Source organism: Pongo abelii, chromosome 4, assembly GCF_028885655.2.
Source record: "Pongo abelii isolate AG06213 chromosome 4, NHGRI_mPonAbe1-v2.0_pri, whole genome shotgun sequence".
Taxonomy (NCBI): domain Eukaryota; kingdom Metazoa; phylum Chordata; class Mammalia; order Primates; family Hominidae; genus Pongo; species Pongo abelii.
The window spans coordinates 147955980-147974532 of record NC_071989.2 but is presented as its reverse complement, the minus strand read 5'-3'; the positions used below and the strand labels follow the sequence as shown (position 1 = coordinate 147974532).

Sequence of the window (18553 nt, the reverse complement as noted above, 5' to 3'; positions counted from 1 at the left end):
AACAAGTATGCCAAAAGACATCCAGCTAGCATGCCAATTACATGGAGACTGTGCTTAAGATTGGGAAACATTTCATGCTCAAAAAAAAAAAATTATTTTTCTTCTTTCTGTTATTGATAGTTCTCTGTTAGATGTATTTTTACCCCATGGGGTCAAAAGGTAACTACGTATATGACTGCGAGTGGAAAAATAGGGGACAGAAATCGGGTATTGGCAGTTTTTCCATTTTAACTTGTCTGTGAATTTCTAATATAAAATTGAGGATGTAAAGCATTAATTCAAGTCAAACTATTTCAGTGAACAAGTTTCAGCCGTTCACCTTTGTAACAATTATAAACAGATCTGTAAATTTTTTCTGGACAATGCTAGCAGTTGGATTTTATTTTTGCCACTAGTTGTATGATTGGTTTATTATAAGAGAGAGACATAGAAATTATTTACATGATGAAAGATTTCAGAACTTTAGTGGAATGAGCAGCTTCACGTTGATGTCATTTCAATAGTGATTTATTTCAGTCTACACACTTTCCAAGAATGTCGCCATCTCTAAATAAGAAATAAAACTGTCGCTGGGTGCGGTAGCTCACGCCTGTAATCCTAGCACTTTGGGAGGCCGAGACAGGTGGCTCACCTGAGGTCAGGAGTTTGAGATCAGCCTGACCAACATAGCGAAACCCCGTCTCTACTGAAAATACAAAAAATTGGCTGGGCGTGATGGCGGGCGTCTGTAATCCCAGCTACTCAGGAGGCTGAGGCAAGAGAATCACTTGAACCTCAGAGGTGAATGCTGCAGTGAGCTGAGACTGCACCATTGCACTCCAGCCTGGGAAACAAGAGCGAAACTCCATCTCAAAAAAAAAAAAAAAAAAGAAAGAAAACTTGTCATCTAGAACTACTTTATTGCCTCTATATTCTAGGAGAACTGTATCTCTAACTTCTCGCTAACTGGTGGAATTTCTCCACCCTTTCCTTTAGAGCTCAATTCAACAACTGTCAACACTATTGTTGCTTGCAATACTTTTCCTTGAGATTATTCTGGAAGCATAATGCCTCCTTTGGTTATAGTTTTGGCAGCACTCCTTTCAACCAATACTCTGTAAAAGAGTGAAAGAAACTTTCTAAACTCTTGTCCTGCTATGACTCCTGATGCTGCCACAGCTTGTACGCTGCTCTCCTAGATTTATTTATTTTGAGACAGGGTTTTACTCCTGTCGCCCAGACTGGAGTAAAGGGCGCAACCTCAGCTCTACCTCCACCTCCCAGGCTTAAAGGATCCTCCTGTCTCAGCCTCCCGAGTAGCTGGGACCATACCCAGCTAATTTTTCTATTTTCTGTAGAGACAGGATTTTGTTACGTTGCCCAGGCTGGTCTCGAACTCCTATGCTCAAGCAATCCCCTCACCTCAGCCTCCCAAAGTGCTGGGATTACAGGTATGAGCCACTGTGCCCAGACCCTCCTGGATTTTTTTCATACCAAGCAAAAAAATATATATATATTTTTTGAGACGGAGTCTCGCTCTGTTGCCCAGGCTGGAGTGCAATGGCATGATCTCAGCTCACCGCAACCTCTGGCTCCCGGGTTCAGCAATTCTCCTGCCTCAGCCTCCTGAGTAGCTGGGATTACAGGCACACACCACCACACCCAGCTAATTTTTGTATTTTTAGTAGAGCTGGGGTTTCACTATGTTGGACAGGCTGGTCTCAAACTCCTGACCTTATGATCCACCCATTTCGACCTCCCAAAGTGCTAGGATTACAGGCATGAGCCACTGTGCCCGGCCGTAAATTTTTATTGATGGCAACTAAATGGTGTTTGTAGCATTTTTATCATATGGTAGACTCTTCATTCATTCACTCTATTTTTCTGAGTTGCCCTACATGCAAGTATGTTTTTAATGTTGTCTGTCTCTGTACTGTTCCCTTGAGTTTGCTATTAAAATACACTAAACTATTTTTTAAGAAAGCACTTAAGGCCAGGCGCAGTGGCTCACACCTGTAATCCCAGCACTTTGGTAGTCCGAGGCAGATGAATCACGAGGCCAGGAGTTCAAGACCAGCCTGGCCAACATGGTGACACCCCGTCTCTACTGAAAATACAAAAAATTAGCTGGGCGTAGTGGGAGGTGCCTGTAATCCCAGCTACTTGGGAGGCTGAGGAAGGAGAATCGCTTGAACCCAGGAGGCGGAGGTTGCACTGAGCTGAGATCGTGCCACTGCACTCCAGCCTGGGCAACAGTGCGAGACTCCATCTCAAAAAAAAAAAACAAAAAAAAAGAAAGAAAGAAAGAAAAGAACTTAGAAAAAAAAGAAAGAAAGCACTTAATAAAGTATTAATTATTATTATTTTTTTAAATAGAGATGCGCAGCCGGGTGTGATGGCTCACACCTGTAATCCTAGCACTTTGGGAGGCCGAGGTGGGAGGATCACCTGAGGTTGGGAGTTCAAGACCAGCCTGACTAACACGGAGAAACTCTGTCTCTACTAAAAATACAAAATTAGTCAAGCATGGTGGCGCATTGCCTGTAATCCCAGCTACTCGGGAGGCTGAGGCAGAAGAATCGCTTGAACCTGGGAGGCAGAGGTTGCGGTGAGCCAAGATCGCGCCATTGCACTCCAGCCTGGGCAACAAGAGCGAAACTCCATCTCAAAAAAAAAAAAAGAGACGGGGGTCTCACTATGTTGTCCAGGATGGTCTTGAACTCCTGGGCTCAAGCAGTTCACCCACCTCAGCCTCCCAAAGTGCTGGGATTATAGGTGTGGGTCACCACACTCAGCCAAAATATAAAACTATTGAGACAACTTAAAAAATTAAATTCTCTCCCTCTCCCCTCTCCCCTCTCCCCTCTCCCCTCTCCCCTCTCCCCTCTTTTTTCGGTCTCCCTCTCCTTCTTTTTTCGGTCTCCCTCTGTTGCCGAAGCTGGACTGTACTGCCGGGATCTCGGCTTGCTGCAACCTCCCTGCCTCGGGCTCCTGTGACTCTCCTGCCTTGGCCTGCCGAGTGCCTGGGATTGCAGGCGTGCGCCGCCACGCCTGAATGGTTTTTGTATTTTTGGTGGAGACGGGGTTTCGCCGTGTTGACCGGGCTGGTCTCCAGCTCCTGGCCTCGAGTGATCTGCCTGCCGCGGCCTCCTGAGGTGCTGGGATTGCAGACGGAGTCTCGCTAACTCAATGCTCAATGGTGCTCAGGCTGGAGTGCAGTGGTGTGATCTCGGCTCTCTGCAACCTCCACCTACCAGCCTCCTGCCTTGGCCTCTTAAAGTGCTAAGATTACAGCCTCTGCCCCACCGCCACCCCGTCTAGGAAGTGAGGAGCGTCTCTGCCTGGCCGCCCATCGTCTGGGATGTGAGGAGCCCCTCTGCCCGGCCGCCCTATCTGGGAAGTGAGGAGCGCCTCTGCCCGGCCGCCCATCATCTGGGATGTGAGGAGCGCCTCTGCCCGGCTGCCACCCCGTCTGGGAGGAAGTGAGGAGCACCTCTGCCCGGCTGCCCCGTCTGGGAGATGAGGAGCACCTCTGCCCGGCCGCCCCGTCTGGGAGGAAGTGAGGAGCGCCTCTGCCCTGTTGCCCTATCTGGGAAGTGAGGAGCGCCTCTGCCTGGCCGCCACCCCGTCTGGGAAGTGAGGAGCGCCTCTGCCCGGCTGCCACCCCATATGGGAAGTGAGGAGCGCCTCTGCCCAGCCGCCCCTTCTGGGAGGTGAGGAGCGCCTCTGCCCAGCCGCCCCGTCTGGGAGGTGAGGAGTGCCTCTGCCCGGCCGCCCCGTCTGGGAGGTGAGGAGCGCCTCTGCCTGGCCGCCACCCCGTCTGGGAGGAAGTGAGGAGCACCTCTGCCCAGCTGCCCCATCTGGGAAGTGAGGAGCGCCTCTGCCCGGCCGCCCACTCTGGGAAGTGAGGAGCGCCTCTGCCCGGCCGCCCACTCTGGGAAGTGAGGAGCGCCTCTGCCCGGCCGCCCACTCTGGGAGGTGAGGAGTGCCTCTGCCCGGCCGCCCCGTCTGGGAGGTGAGGAGCGCCTCTGCCTGGCCGCCACCCCGTCTGGGAGGAAGTGAGGAGCGCCTCTGCCTGGCCGCCACCCCGTCTGGGAGGAAGTGAGGAGCACCTCTGCCCAGCTGCCCCATCTGGGAAGTGAGGAGCGCCTCTGCCCGGCCGCCCACTCTGGGAAGTGAGGAGCGCCTCTGCCCGGCCGCCCACTCTGGGAGGTGAGGAGTGCCTCTGCCCGGCCGCCCCGTCTGGGAGGTGAGGAGCGCCTCTGCCTGGCCACTCCGTCTGGGAAGGGAGGAGCGCCTCTGCCCGGCCACCCCGTCTGGGAGGAAGTGAGGAGCGCCTCTGCCTGGCCGCCACCCCGTCTGGGAAGCGAGGAGCGCCTCTGCCCGGGCGGCCCCGTCTGGGAAGCGAGGGGCGCCTCTGCCCAGCCGCCCTGTCTGGGAGGTGAGGAGCGCCTCTGCCTGACCACTCCGTCTGGGAGGTGAGGAGCGCCTCTGCCCGGCCGCCCCGTCTGGGAGGTGAGGAGTGCCTCTGCCCGGCCGTCACCCCGTCTGGGAGGAAGTGAGGAGCACCTCTGCCCGGCTGCCCCGTCTGGGAGATGAGGAGCACCTCTGCCCGGCCGCCCCGTCTGGGAGATGAGGAGCACCTCTGCCCGGTCGCCCCGTCTGGGAGGTGAGGAGTGCCTCTGCCCGGCTGCCACCCCGTCTGGGAGGAAGTGAGGAGCACCTCTGCCCGGCCGCCCCCTCTGGGAAGTGAGGAGCGCCTCTGCCTGGCCGCCACCCCGTCTGGGAGGAAGTGAGGAGCGCCTCTGCCTGGCTGCCCCATCTGGGAAGGGAGGAGCACCTCTGCCAGGCCGCCACACCGTCTGGGAAGTGAGGAGCGCCTCTGCCTGGCTGCCCCATCTGGGAAGGGAGGAGCACCTCTGCCCGGCCGCCACACCGTCTGGGAAGTGAGGAGCGCCTCTGCCTGGCTGCCCCATCTGGGAAGGGAGGAGCACCTCTGCCCGGCCGCCACACCGTCTGGGAAGTGAGGAGCGCCTCTGCCTGGTCGCCCCGTCTAGGAGGTGAGGAGCGCCTCTGCCCGGCCGCCCAGTCTGGGAAGTGAGGAGCGCCTCTGCCCGGCCGCCCTGTCTGGGAGGTGAGGAGCGCCTCTGCCTGGCCGCCACCCCATCTGGGAGGAAGTGAGGAGCGTCTCTGCCCGGCCGCCCCGTCTGGGAAGTGAGGAGCGCCTCTGCCCGGCCGCCCCCTCTGGGAAGTGAGGAGCGCCTCTGCTCGGCCGCCCCGTCGGGGAAGGGAGGAGCGCCTCTGCCCGGCCGCCCCGTCTGGGAGGTGAGGAGCGCCTCTGCCCGGCTGCCACCCAGTCTGGGAGGAACTGAGGAGCGCCTCTGCCCGGGCGGCCCCGTCTGGGAAGCGAGGAGCGCCTCTGCCCGGGCGGCCCCGTCTGGGAAGCGAGGGGCGCCTCTGCCCAGCCGCCCTGTCTGGGAGGTGAGGAGCGCCTCTGCCCGGCTGCCCTGTCTGGGAGGTGTACCCAACAGCTCCGAAGAGACAGCGACCATCGGGAGCGGGCCATGAGGACGATGGCGGTTTTGTTGAAGAGAAGGGGAGGAAGTGTGGGGAAAGGAAGGAGAGATCAGATTGTTGCTGTGTCTGTGTAGAAAGGGGTGGGCATAGGAGACTCCATTTTGTTCTGACTAGGAGAAATTCTTCTGCCTTGGGATGCTGTTGATCTATGGCCTTTCCCCCAGCCCCCTGCTCTCTGAAACATGTGCTGTGTCAACTCAGGGTTAAATGGATTAAGGGTGGTGCAAGATGTGCTTTGTTAAACAGATGCTTGAAGGCAGCATGCTCTTTAAGAGTCATCACCACTCCCTAATCTCAAGTACTCAGGGGCACAAACACTGCAGAAGGCCGCAGGGTCCTCTGCCTAGGAAAACCAGAGACCTTTGTTCATGTGTTTATCTCCTGACCTTCTCTCCACTATTATCCTATGACCCTGCCATATCCCCCTCTCCGAGAAACACCCAAGAATGATCAATAAATACTTCAGAAATTAAAAAAAAAAAAAAAAAAAAATTAAATTTTCCATTAACCATTTAGGTACTAATTCTTTTCAAGGTCTTCACTAGTCTTTTCAAGATCAATCTTTTTCTTTTCTTGCTAATACTACTACCAGACTTAAGAAGTTATTAGAAAAATTTAAATCAGATTTTTTTTTTTTTTTTTTTTTTGAGATGGAGTCTCGCTCTGTCGCCTAGGCTGGGGTGCAGTGGCGTGATCTTTGCTCACTGCAACCTCCGCCTCCCAGGTTCAAGCAATTCTCCTGCCTCAGCTCCCTGAGTAGCTGGGATTACAGGTGTGTGCCACCACACCTGACTGATTTTGTTGTATTTTTAGTAGAGAAGGGGTTTCACCATGTTGGTCAGGCTGGTCTCGAACTCCTGACCTCAGGTGATCCACCCGCCCTGGCCTCCCAAAGTGTTGAGATTACAGGCATAAGCCACCAGGCCCGGCCTTAAATCAGAAATTTTTAGCTAAATATTTCCTTTTTTGTGATTCCCTGTTCTTCCTACTAACACAAACAAAGCACAAATAGGCTGTGGGATCAAAATCTACTAACAATTGGACAATGCAGAATCCCCAACAGGGTTGAAGCAGAAATGCCAACAAGCTGCCAATGTTTACAATTACGGAAAGAATACCCTTCTTCTTCTTTTTTTTTTTAAATAGAGACGGGGTCTTGCCATGTTGCCCAGGCTGGTCTCAAACTCCTGGGCTCAAGCCATCTGCCTGCCTTGGCCTCCCAAACTGCTGGGAATATAGGCATGAGCCACCAGCAGTGCCCAGCCAGAATACCCAGAATACCCTTCTTTTTTTTTTTTTTTTTTTCTTTTTTTGAGACAGAGTCTCACTCTGTCAAGGCTGGAGTGCAATGGCACGATCTGGGCTCACTGTAACCTCTGCCTCCCAGGTTCAAGCAATTCTCCTGCTTCAGCTTCCCAAGTAGCTGGGATTACAGGTGTGCACCACCTCACCCGGCTAATTTTTTGTATTTTTAGTAGAGATGGGGTTTTGTCATGTTGCCCAGACTGGTCTCAAATTCCTGAGCTCAGGCAATCCGCCCACCTTGGTCTCCCAAAGTGCTAGGATTACAGGCGTGAGCTACCACGCCTGGCCAGAATATCCTTCTTGATAGAAGATGGGGAAAAAAATAAGTATTTTCAACTAATATTGCAATCTTTCATACCCACGCTACAAAAAGTTAAAGATACTCTAGCATATTGTATATTTAAGTTTTTTTTTTTTTTCCCCCCAAGAGACAGAGTCTCACTCTACTGCCCAGACTGGAGTGCAGTGGCACAACCTTGGCTCAGCCTCAAACTCCTGGGCTCAAGCAATCCTCCCACGTCAGCCAACTGAGTAGCTGGGACTACAGGCAAGTGTCACCATGTCCTGCTCATTTTTTTAATTTTTATTTTCGTAGAGATCGGGTCTTGCTATATGTTGCCCAAGCTGGTCTCAAACTCCTGGCCTCAAGTGATCCTTCTGCATTGGCCTACCAAAGTGCTGGGATTACAGGCATGAGCCACTGTACCAGGCCGAACATTCTTACATTATTGTGAACTTTTAACTCAACATCATAGATGATCTCATCTGTAATCCATATCTATTTAATTTAGTAGATCATATCTGTTTAACATTCCAACAGGACTAAACATATGTAATCCACTGGCATTAAACTCTGAATAAAAACCTATTCACATTCTAACAACACTATGTTAATTTGTCTTCACTGTTATTAAGGTCAAATTCCTTCATCAAAAAAATGAGCAAAAACACATACACAGGGCTAAGTCTTTAAAATAGCAGAAGGAAAAGGAAGAAGAAAATTACTAATGCAGCAACCAAGACAAATAATCTTTATGGCTCTCATATAATGATCTAGAATCTACAGTACCAAAAAAAGGCAGAGAAAGAGAAACTAAAACCCATTCAGATGAATGTAATTAATGAAAGCATTTAAAGACCTACCATTTAAATCTTAATTGAGAATTTTGTCACACTGGTTGAATATAAAGATACCTACTAAAACCACTGATTTAGGTTACTCTCTCTGGAAGCCTTTCTAGACTCTTAGCTCTTATAGGCAGAAGTATAAGTCAGAGAAGCTAGTGAGAGAATACCAAACCTGTCTCACATTACAATGTTTTTAGAAATAGCTCAAGTAGGCTACGCGCGGTGGCTCACGCCTGTAATCCCACCACTTTGGGAGGCCAGGGCAGAAGAATCACGAGGTCAGGAGTTCAAGACCAGCCTGGCCAACATGATGAAATCCCGTCTCTACTAAAAATACAAAAAATTAGCTGGGCATGGTGGCAGGCGCCTGTAATCCCAGCTACTTGGGAGGCTGAGGCAGGAGAATTGCTTGAACCCGGGAGGCAGAGGTTGCAGTGAGCCGAGATCATGCCACTACACTCCAGGCGGGCGACAATGCGAGACTGTCTCAAGAAAAGAGAAATAGCTCAAGAGTTACTAGAGGTTCAAGTAAAAAGGACCCCCAAAATAGTTACTGAATGAAATACTGGCCCATAAGCATAAAATATTGCTACATTTTACATAAACATCTACTTCAAAAATCTTTCATTTAATGATCCATCTTAGGATTGATCAAAATTGACCAAAATAAAAAGTTTTGATAGTAAAAAACAAAAATACGTTCCCAGCACTATGTTGGTTTAAATACTATCAAACCAAATTATGCAAACTGAAAGTTACACAATCTGTTTTATGAGAGTTTAAATGTGAAGTTCACAGATGAATGATTACTCTTTAGTATTCTGGATGAAGCCTTGAGGTTAAAAGGGACAGGCCGGGCGCAGAGGCTCAAGCCTGTAATCCTAGCAATTTGGGACGCTGAGGTGGGTGGATAACCTGAGGTCAGGAGTTCGAGACCAGCCTGGCCAACACGGTGAAACCCGGTCTCTACTAAAAACACAAAAAATTAGTCGGGCGTGGTGGTGCATGCCTGTAATCCCAGCTACTTGGGAGGCGGAGACAGGAGAATTGCTTGAACCTGGGACGCAGAGGTTTCAGTGAGCCGAGATTGCACCACTGCACTCCAGCCCGGGCAACAGAGTCAGACTCCATCTCAAACAAACAAACAAACAAACAAACAAAACAGCAGGGGACAGTGAGAGTATTTGATAGTATGAGACTGAATCTCCGGAGACCTACATTTGAATGCACAGATCTCAAGAGAGTCACATTTACCAAGTGTTCAAAACAAAAGAAAGCTGGGTGCGGTAACTCGCAGCTGTAATCACAGGGCTTTGGGAGGCAGAGGCAGGAGGATCACTTGAGCCCAGAATTTCAAGACCAGCGTAGGAAACATGGTGAGACCCTATTGCTACAATTTTTTTTTTTTTTTAATTAGCCAGGGGTGTAGGGGCATGTACCCATAGTCCCAGCTACTCAGGAGGCTGAGGTGGGAGGATCCCTTGAGCCCAGGAGTTTGAGGCTTCAGTGAGCTGCAATCGCGCCACTGCACTCTAGCCTGGGCAATAGAGTGAGCCCCTGCCTTGAAACAAGACCAGAGGAGAGGAAGACAAGAGAGAAGGGAGGGAGACAGGGAGGGGTGGAGGAGGGGGAAAGAAGGGAGGGAAGAGAGAAGAGAGAAGGAAACAGATATATGGCCATTAAATCTTCAGCTTACTTGTTTCTTTCTTTCTTTTTTTTTTGAGACAGAGTCTTGCTCTGTCACACAGGCTGGAGTGCAGTGGCGCGATCTCGGCTCACTGAAAGCTCCACCTCCCGGATTCACGCCATTCTCCTGCCTCAGCCTCCTGAATAGCTGGGACTACAGGCGCCTGCCACCATGCCCGGCTAATTTTTTGTATTTTTAGTAGAGATGGGGTTTCACCGTGTTAGCCAGGATGGTCTCGATCTCCTGACCTCGTGATCCGCCCGCCTCGGCCTCCCAAAGTGCTGGGATTACAGGCGTGAGCCACCGCGCCCGGCTGCTTACTTCTTTCAGGAAGTACATTTCTTCCTGCTTACCAGATCTTTGCAGGAAAGTGAAAAAAAATTTACTGGTACATTAAAATCTGGATGTTTTAAAATAAAGCACAGATCTCTACTTTATTTTTATACTAAATATCAACATTAAAATCTGGATGTTTTAAAATAAAGCACAAGTCTCCACTTTATTTTTACACTAAATATCAATAACATGTGGTACTGAGGGATTTGGGTACCAGGATAGTCAAAAGGAGCTCAAAAGTTTCAAAAGGCCAACAGTTTCTCTCTTCCTTTTTCTAAGATTAAATTCTGACTCCTTATAACAAAAATAAAATGACAAAAGGACATTTAGCTTATCCAATCATACTTGATGTACTCTTATATGGGGTTCATCAGAAAGATCTGATCAATACCCTTTTTTTTTTTTTTTAGAGACTGGGTCTCAATCTGTCATCCAAGCCACAGTATAGTGGCCAAATCATAGCTCACTGCAGCCTCAAACTTCTGGGCTCAAGTGTTCCTCCTGCTTCAGCCTTGTGAGTAGGTGGGACTACAGGCATGAGCCACCACTCCCAGCTAATTTTTAGTTTTAAAGATGGGGTCTTGCTTTGTTGCCCAGGCTGACATAAAACTCCTGGCCTCAAGTGATCCTCCAGTCTCAGTCTCCCCAGTAGCTGGGATTACAGGCATGAGCCACTATGCCTGGCTTTTCTTCACTGTAGTTTTGATTTGTATTTCCCTAATGACAAATGATGTTGAGCATCTTTTCATGTGCTTACTAGCCATCTTCTCTGGAGAAATGTCTACTCGGATCCTTTGACTATTTTTTAATTGGTTATTTATTTTTATACTGAGTTATAGGAGTTTTTAAACAGCTGGGTGGGGTGGCTCACGCCTGTAATTCCAGCACTTTGGGAGGTAGAGGTGGACAGATCACCTGAGGTCAGGAGTTCAAGACCAGCCTGGCCAACATGGTGAAACACATCTCTACCAAAAATACGAAAATTAGCTGGGCAGCGGGGCACGTGCCTATAATCAGCTACTCGGGAGGCTGAGGCAGGAGAATTGCTTGAACCCACGAGGCGGAGGTTATAGTGAGCCAAGATCGCACCACTGCACTCCAGCCTGGGTGACAAAAGCGAGATTCCGTCTCAAAAAAAAAAAGTTTAAAAAATATACTGGATATATGTCCCTTATGAGATATATGACTTGCAATAATTTCTTCCATTCTATATGTTTTATCACTTTCGTGATGGCATCATTTGCAGCCTGTATATCTTTAACTTTGATGACATCAGTCTAATAATATCTATGTTTTTCTCTTACTGATTAGCTTTGGGAGAGTTTGTTTGTTTTTTTGAGACAGAGTTTCAGTCTTGTTGCCCAGGCTGGAGTACAATGGCGCGATCTCGGCTCACTGCAGCCCCTGCCTCCCGGGTTCAAGCGATTCTCCTGCCTCAGCCTCCCAAATAGATGGGATAACAGCTCCCACCACCACACCTGGCTAATTTCTTGTATTTTTATTTTTAGTAGACAGGGTTTCACCCGAGTCCAAGGCCAGACTGGTCTTGATTGAATTCCTGGCCTCAGGTAATCCACCTGCCTCGGCCTCCCAAAGTGCTGGCATTACAGGCGTACAGACATGAGACACCACACCCAGCCTATTTTTTTTTTTTTTTTTTTTTTTTGAGACAGAGTCTCACTCTGTCACCCAGGCTGGAGTGCAGTGGCGTGATCTCGGCTCACTACAACCTCCGCGTCCCGGTTCCAGCGATTCTCCTGCCTCAGCCTCCTGGGTAGCTGGGATTACAGGCAGGCGCCACCGCGCCCAGCTAATTTTTGTATTTTTAGTAGAGACAGGGTTTCACCATGTTGGCCAGGCTGGTCTTGAACTCCTGGCCTCCCAAAGTGCTAGGATTACAGACGTGAACCATCGCACTTGGCTGTGGGAGAGTTTTATTTAACTCTCCAAAGGGAACAATTTTTCAACCTGAGAAAGAAATGTATAGTTCTAACTATGGCAGAAGCAAAGCAAAGACAAATTACTTTAGCATGCTAAAGAAAACTTCAAAATTGAAATCAAATCCCCTGACTCCAACCACTATTAATTAAAGATTTTCAGCCATTCTTAACTTGGAGGAATTTACCTAAAAGCACTTTTCCAACTGAATAGAAAGAGTACACTGATGGATGTGGCCCATATGATACAGTGGAAGGACAAACTAGAATCAGAAAACCTGAGAGTTAGTCCACATGGAGAATCTCCATGAGATTCTCATGGTACTCTTTTCTAAAACAATTTAAAATTTCTACTCCACTCACTTAAATGAGTTGTTGTAAGGCTTAAATGAGACAATGTGTGTAAGAGCACTTACTAAATCATTTTGTATGGTTTAAGTACTTAGCCTGCCTTGTTTGGTACCAAATACTATAGTTACTCACGCTAGGTAAGTCAGAATATAATAATGTAAATGAGTTTTTTCATGACATGTACTTAGACTCATAATTTATAATATTTATCTATTTGTAAAGTAATCCTTGTAAAAGGGCCTTGCTTTGATTCTTCAGGATTTAGCAGACCAGACACATTCTTTTTTTCCGTTTTTCTTTGTTGTTGTTGTTGTTTTTGTTTTGAGACAGAGTCTCGCTCCCGTTGCCCAGGCTGGAGTGCAGTGGTGCAACCTTGGCTCACTACAGCCTCAACTGCCTGGACTCAAGCGATCCTCCCACCTTAAACTCCTCCTGAGTAGCTGGGGCTACAGGCATGCACCACCAGGCCAGGCTAATTTTTGTAGTTTTTTGTAGAGATAGGGTTTCACCATGTTGCCCAGGCTGGTCTCGCACTCCTGGGCTCAAGTGATCTGCCTGCCTCAGCCTCCCAAAGCACTGACATTACAGGTGTGAGCCACTGTGCTGGGCCCAGACACAACATTATTAAGAAAAATCAGGAAAAAACAATTTGAGGCCGGGCACAGTAGCTCACGCCTGTAATTCCAGAACTTTGGGAGGCCAAGGCAGGTGGATCACCTGAGGTCAGGAATTCAAGACCAGCCTCAACAACATGGCGAAACCCCGTCTCTACCGAAAATACAAAAACTAGCCAGGTGTGGTGGCAGGTGCCTATAATCCCAGCTAATTGGAAGGCTGAGGCAGGAGAATGGCGTGAACCCAGGAGGCGGAGCTTGCAGTGAGCCGAGGTCGCGCCACTGCACTCCAGCGTGGGCGATAGAGTGAGATTCCATCTTAAAAAACAAAACAAACAAACAAAAAAATATTAAACATAAGCTAATTTAACCATGTACTCATTTTGGTCTGAATCTACATATTTACACAAGTGTTTGTAAGTATGCACACTTTAAAATATTTGTTAAATGTTACAAATTTTTTTTTCTTTTTTTTTTTTGGAGAGTAAGTCTCACTCTGTCGCCCAGGCTGGAGTGCAGTGGCACAATCTCAGCTCACTGCAACCTCTGCCTCCTGGGTTCAAGCAGTTGTCTGCCTCAACTCCCAAGTAGGTGGGATTACAAACACCTGTCACCATGCCTGGCTAAATTTTTTTCTATTTTTAGTAGAGGCGGGGTTTCACCATCTTGGCCAGGATGGTCTCAAACGTCTGACCTCGTGATCCGCCCGCCTCAGCCTTTCAAAGTGCTGGGATTAGAGGCATGAGCCACGACGCCCCGTCCTGTTTTTATTTTTTGAGACAGCGTCTCACTCTGTCGCCCAAGCTGGAGTGCAGTGGCATGGTCCTGGCTCACTGTAAACTCTGCTTCCCAGGCTCAGGCTCAAGCAATCCTCCCACCTTAGCCTTCCAAGTAGCTCGGACTACCAGCCTGCACCAACATACCCGGCTAATTTTTTTGTGTATTTTTTGTAGAGACAGGGCTTCACCATGTTGACCAAGCTGGTCTTGAACTCCTGGGCTCAACTGATTCACCTGCCTCGGTCTCCCAAAGTGCTAGGATTAGAGACATGAGCCATCACACCCAACCAAATGTTACAGTTTTTTGTGAATTAGTTTTACATCACATAGCATAGTCTCATTCAAATATCCCCTCTTTAAAAAAAGTTAAAAGACACTATATGGGAAAAAATTATGTTGAAATGAAGTGGAACAAAGAGGAAATTATCATCTAATGTATGCATTAAGATCATCTCATAAATTATTTTAGACAAAATTAAGCAGATAAATTGGACATTAAAAATAAAGACCTGCTTTTGGCCAGGTGTGGTGGTTCATGCCTGTAATCCCAGCACTTTGGGAGGCCAAAGCGGGAAGATCACCTGAGGCCAGAAGTTTGAGACCAGCCTGGCCAACATGGCGAAACCACGAATCTACTAAAAATACAAAAATTAATCAGGTGTGGTGGCATGCACCTGTAATCCCAGGTACTCGAGAGGCTGAGGCACGAGAATCACTTGAACCCAGGAAGCAGAGGCTGCAGTGAGCTGAGATCATGCCACTGCACTCCAGCCTGGGCGACACAGCGAGACCCTGTCTCAAGAAAAAAATAAATAAAGACCTGATTGCACAAGTATGAGTCAGCAGAAAGTCAGACACAGACACATATACTATCATCCTTAGTATTATCTTACTCAAGAATAATAGCTAGTTGTAGGTAAAAGCTCAAATATTTCACTCCAGGAAAATACCCAGAAGGGATGAAGGTAAGGTAGGAGAGGACCAGAACAACGATATAGCCAATACCTGGCAGAAGATTCAAAATGTAATGAACAACACAGATGATAAAGAGATGAACATAGAGTTGCTCCCTTCATGGGCCACTAAGGGTTAAACACTGCCTCTTCCCTATACCGTAATTGTTTCTTCACACAAAATAACCACTGTTATGCTATTACTCCATTATTCCTTTTAAATACTTACTATCATCTCCAACAGGACCTGCTGAACACTGTGCTGGAGGGTCCCGTGCCAGATCATTCAATTCCTACAGAAAAAAGAAAGAAAAGAAATATATTCAACATAAATGTACCTTTTATCCATTACTAAAGTTTATATTGTTACCAATATTCTCTGTCCTGCTGGTGAAACTCTTTTAAGAGCATTCCTTCAGAGTAAGAGATGAGTAGACTGGTGAATCTTTAAGGTATTTTGGATTCTTCAAGGCAATGTGTATTTTTTTAAAGTGGGTCATTTTTGCTTTGTTCAGAGCTTAGCAAATAAATACAATGAGGAAAGTAAAACATGTATTATGGGCCGGGCGCGATGGCTCACACCTGTAATCCCAGCACTTTGGGAGGCTGAGGCGGGCAGATCACTTGAGGTCAGGAGTTCGAGACCAGCCTGGCCAACAAGCCTGTCTCTACTGAAGACAGAAAAAATTAGCTGGGCATGGTGGTACATGCCTGTAATACCAGCTACTCAGGAGGCTGAGGCAGGAGAATCCCCTTAACCAGGGAGGCCTCGGAGGTGGCAGTAAGCCAAGATTGCACCACTGCACTCCAGCCTGGGCGATAGAGCGAGACGCCATTTCAAAACAAACAAACAAAAAACATGTATTATGTATTAAAGAACCAAAAATACTGTTTTTTGTTTGTTTGTTTTTTGAGACGGAGTCTCGCTCTGCCGCCCAGGCTGGAGTGCAGTGGTGCGATCTCAGCTCACTGCAAGCTCCACCTCCCTCCAGGGTTCACGCCATTCTCCTTCCTCAGCCTCCCGAGTAGCTGGGACTACAGGTGCCCAACCCAAACGCCCGGCTAATTTTTTGTATTTTTAGTAGAGACAGGGTTTCACCGTGTTAGCCAGGATGATCTCAATCTCCTGACCTGGTGATCTGCCCACCTTGGCCTCCCAAAGTGCTGGGATTACAGGCGTGAGCCACCGCGCCTGGCCAAAATTGTTTTAATGTAAACATTTCATTTATTATTTTTCAAAAAAAAAATTTAAGGCCAATTTTTGTACCTCAAAACTATTAGGTTACACTTGGGACAAGCTCCTAAAGTCATAAATGTTCCAAAATTATACTGGACCATCTGACAAGTTGATACGCTTTCAGTGGAAGTCCACTACCAGGGTTCTAAAAGTAGAAAAAACTTTGAAAGAATATATTTTAGGCTGGGCACAGGGGCTCACGCTTGTAATCCCAGCACTTTGTGGGGCCGAGGCGGGAGGATCACCTGAGGTCAGGAGTTCGAGACCAGCCTAGCCTGGTGAACATGGTGAAACCCCATTTCTACTAAAAATACAAAAATTAGCCGAGCGTAGTGGGTGCATGTCTATAGTCCCAGCTACTCAGAAGGCTACGGCAGGAGTATTGCTTGAATCCAGGAGGCAGAGGTTGCAGTGAGCCAAGATCATGCCACTACACTCCAGCCTGGGACAACAGAACGAGACTTTGTCTCAAAAAAAAAAAAAGGGAATATATTTTAAAAGGCTGACTGAAGTAATAAAAGCCACCATAAAGCTTTGTAGTTCCCAGGAGCGATGGCTCACACCTGTAATCCCAACACTTAGGGAGGCCAAGGCGGCGCCAATCACTTGAGGCCGGGAGCTTGAGACCAGCCTGGCCAACATAGCAAGACCCCGTCTGTACTAAAAAAACACAAAATTAGCTGGGAGTGGTGGCACATGCCTGTAATTCCAGCTACTCGAGAGCCTCAGGCAGAAGTAATGGTTGAACCCAGGAAAGGGAGGTTGCAGTGAGCTGAGATCATGCTACTGCACTCCAGCCTGGGCGACAGAGGGAGACTCCATCTCAAAAAAAAAAAAAAAAAAGCTGTGTAGTCAGAGACTGGTCTACCTGTAATAATGCTTTACAACCAGTTACCAGCTTTTCAGCTTTTTAAACATAAAAGCCCGGAAACTTGAGACTTGTTATTGGGTGGGGATGCCTGAAAAATCACAAGGCAGGAAATCATACTATATTCCATTTCCCTTCAGCTTGGTTTTTGAGACAAAAAGAAAGTTCTCAAGAAGAACTAGTTTTGATTATACTTTAAAACTACAACAGTAAAAACAGTAAAGTCTAAGATTTTTTAAATCCAAAAACCATTTAGACTCTTACGTTGTTTCATCCTGTCTGTAAGCTTGAACTACAAAGCATAAAGTACAGAAATAAAGTTTGAAAAAGGGCCAGGCACAATGGCTCACGCCTGTAATCCCAGCACTCTGGGAGGCTGAGGCAGGCAGATCACGAGTTCAGGAGATTGAGACCATCCTGGCTAACATGGTGAAACCCCATCTCTACTAAAAATTATAAAAAATTAGCCAGGCATGGTGGCAGGTGCCTGTAGTCCCAGCTACTCGGGAGGCTGAGGCAGGAGAATGGGCGTGAACCCGGGAGGTGGAGCTGGCAGTGAGCCAAGATCGCACCACTGCACTCCAGCCTGGGCGACAGAGTGAGACTCCGTCTCAAAAAAAAAGAAATAGAGTTTGAAAAAAAGAAGGCTCTGGATTGAGATAACGATTAACTTACTCAAATATCTCAAATTTTGGATTTTGTGTCTCTAAAGTAGAGATTTTCTGCCCATCTCAAGAAAAAAAGTAATAGCCTACTGTATAGTTCCCATTCTCAAATATTACTGACAGCACAGGTTGGTATAACTAAGAACACCTGGCTTTATTTAAGACACTGCTATAGCAACAGGTTGTTATTAAAATATAACTTGAATTTAACAGTTTAACAATTGAATTGAACAATTCTGAAGTCCTGCCATGTTCATTAAGTGGAATTTTACTTTTGATTTCACTTTAATCTTTTGCTCCTTTCAAACTGAGTTACTTTTTTTCCATGCTGAATGACATCAAGGTTTTTAACTCAAGAGCTAAGATTTATCTAAGCAGAATACAAGATCCATCAGTCCATTTCAGGAGCCAATATAATTTTAAAACCCTAAGCCAAACTTAGGCTAATAGACATTTAACACACTCATTCAACACTTCCTTGGCTGATGGCACTGATACAGCTGAATCTCAAAAGCATACTGCTAAGTGAAAGAAGCCAGACATAAGGCTACATGATGTATGATTCCATTTATATGACATTCTGGAACAGGCAAAACTACAGTGACAGAAAGCAGATCCATGGTTCCAGTGGCTGGAGGGAGTTGGAAGGGGGAATAACTATAAAAGAGACATGAAGAACATTTGAGGAGTGATAGAAATGTTCAAAATCATTATTTTGGTAGAGATTGGACAACTATATTTGTCAAAACTCAAATTGTACACTAAATTTTACTGTAATACTGTATCTCAAAGTTGTTTATTATTATTTTTTTAATTTAATTTTTTTTTTAGACAGAGTCTCACTCTGTTGCCCAGGCTGGAGTGCAGTGGCACGATCTTGGCTCACTGCAAGCTCCGCCTCCCAGGTTCACGCCATTCTCCTGCCTCAGCCTCCTGAGCAGCTGGGACTACAGGCACCCGCCACCACACCCGGCTAATTTTTTTTTGTATTTTTAGAAGAGACAGGGTTTCACCGTGTTAGCCAGGATGGTCTCGATGTCCTGACCTCGTGATCTGCCCACCTCGGCCTCCCAAAGTGCTGGGATTACAGGAGTGAGCCACCGCATCTGGCCTATTATTATCATTATTTTTTTAATG

At 47.3% G+C, this 18553-nt stretch overlaps 1 protein-coding gene across 1 annotated transcript in view; it reads right to left on the bottom strand.

The window, feature by feature from the left end:
• Nucleotides 1-18553, bottom strand: part of UBE2D2 (ubiquitin conjugating enzyme E2 D2) — a 71471-nt gene that overhangs the window by 16417 nt on the left and 36501 nt on the right. The window contains exon 2 of the mRNA XM_002815954.5: nucleotides 14876-14939. Coding sequence (XP_002816000.1) covers nucleotides 14876-14939 — 64 coding nt within the window. The remainder of the gene's footprint in view (nucleotides 1-14875; nucleotides 14940-18553) is intronic.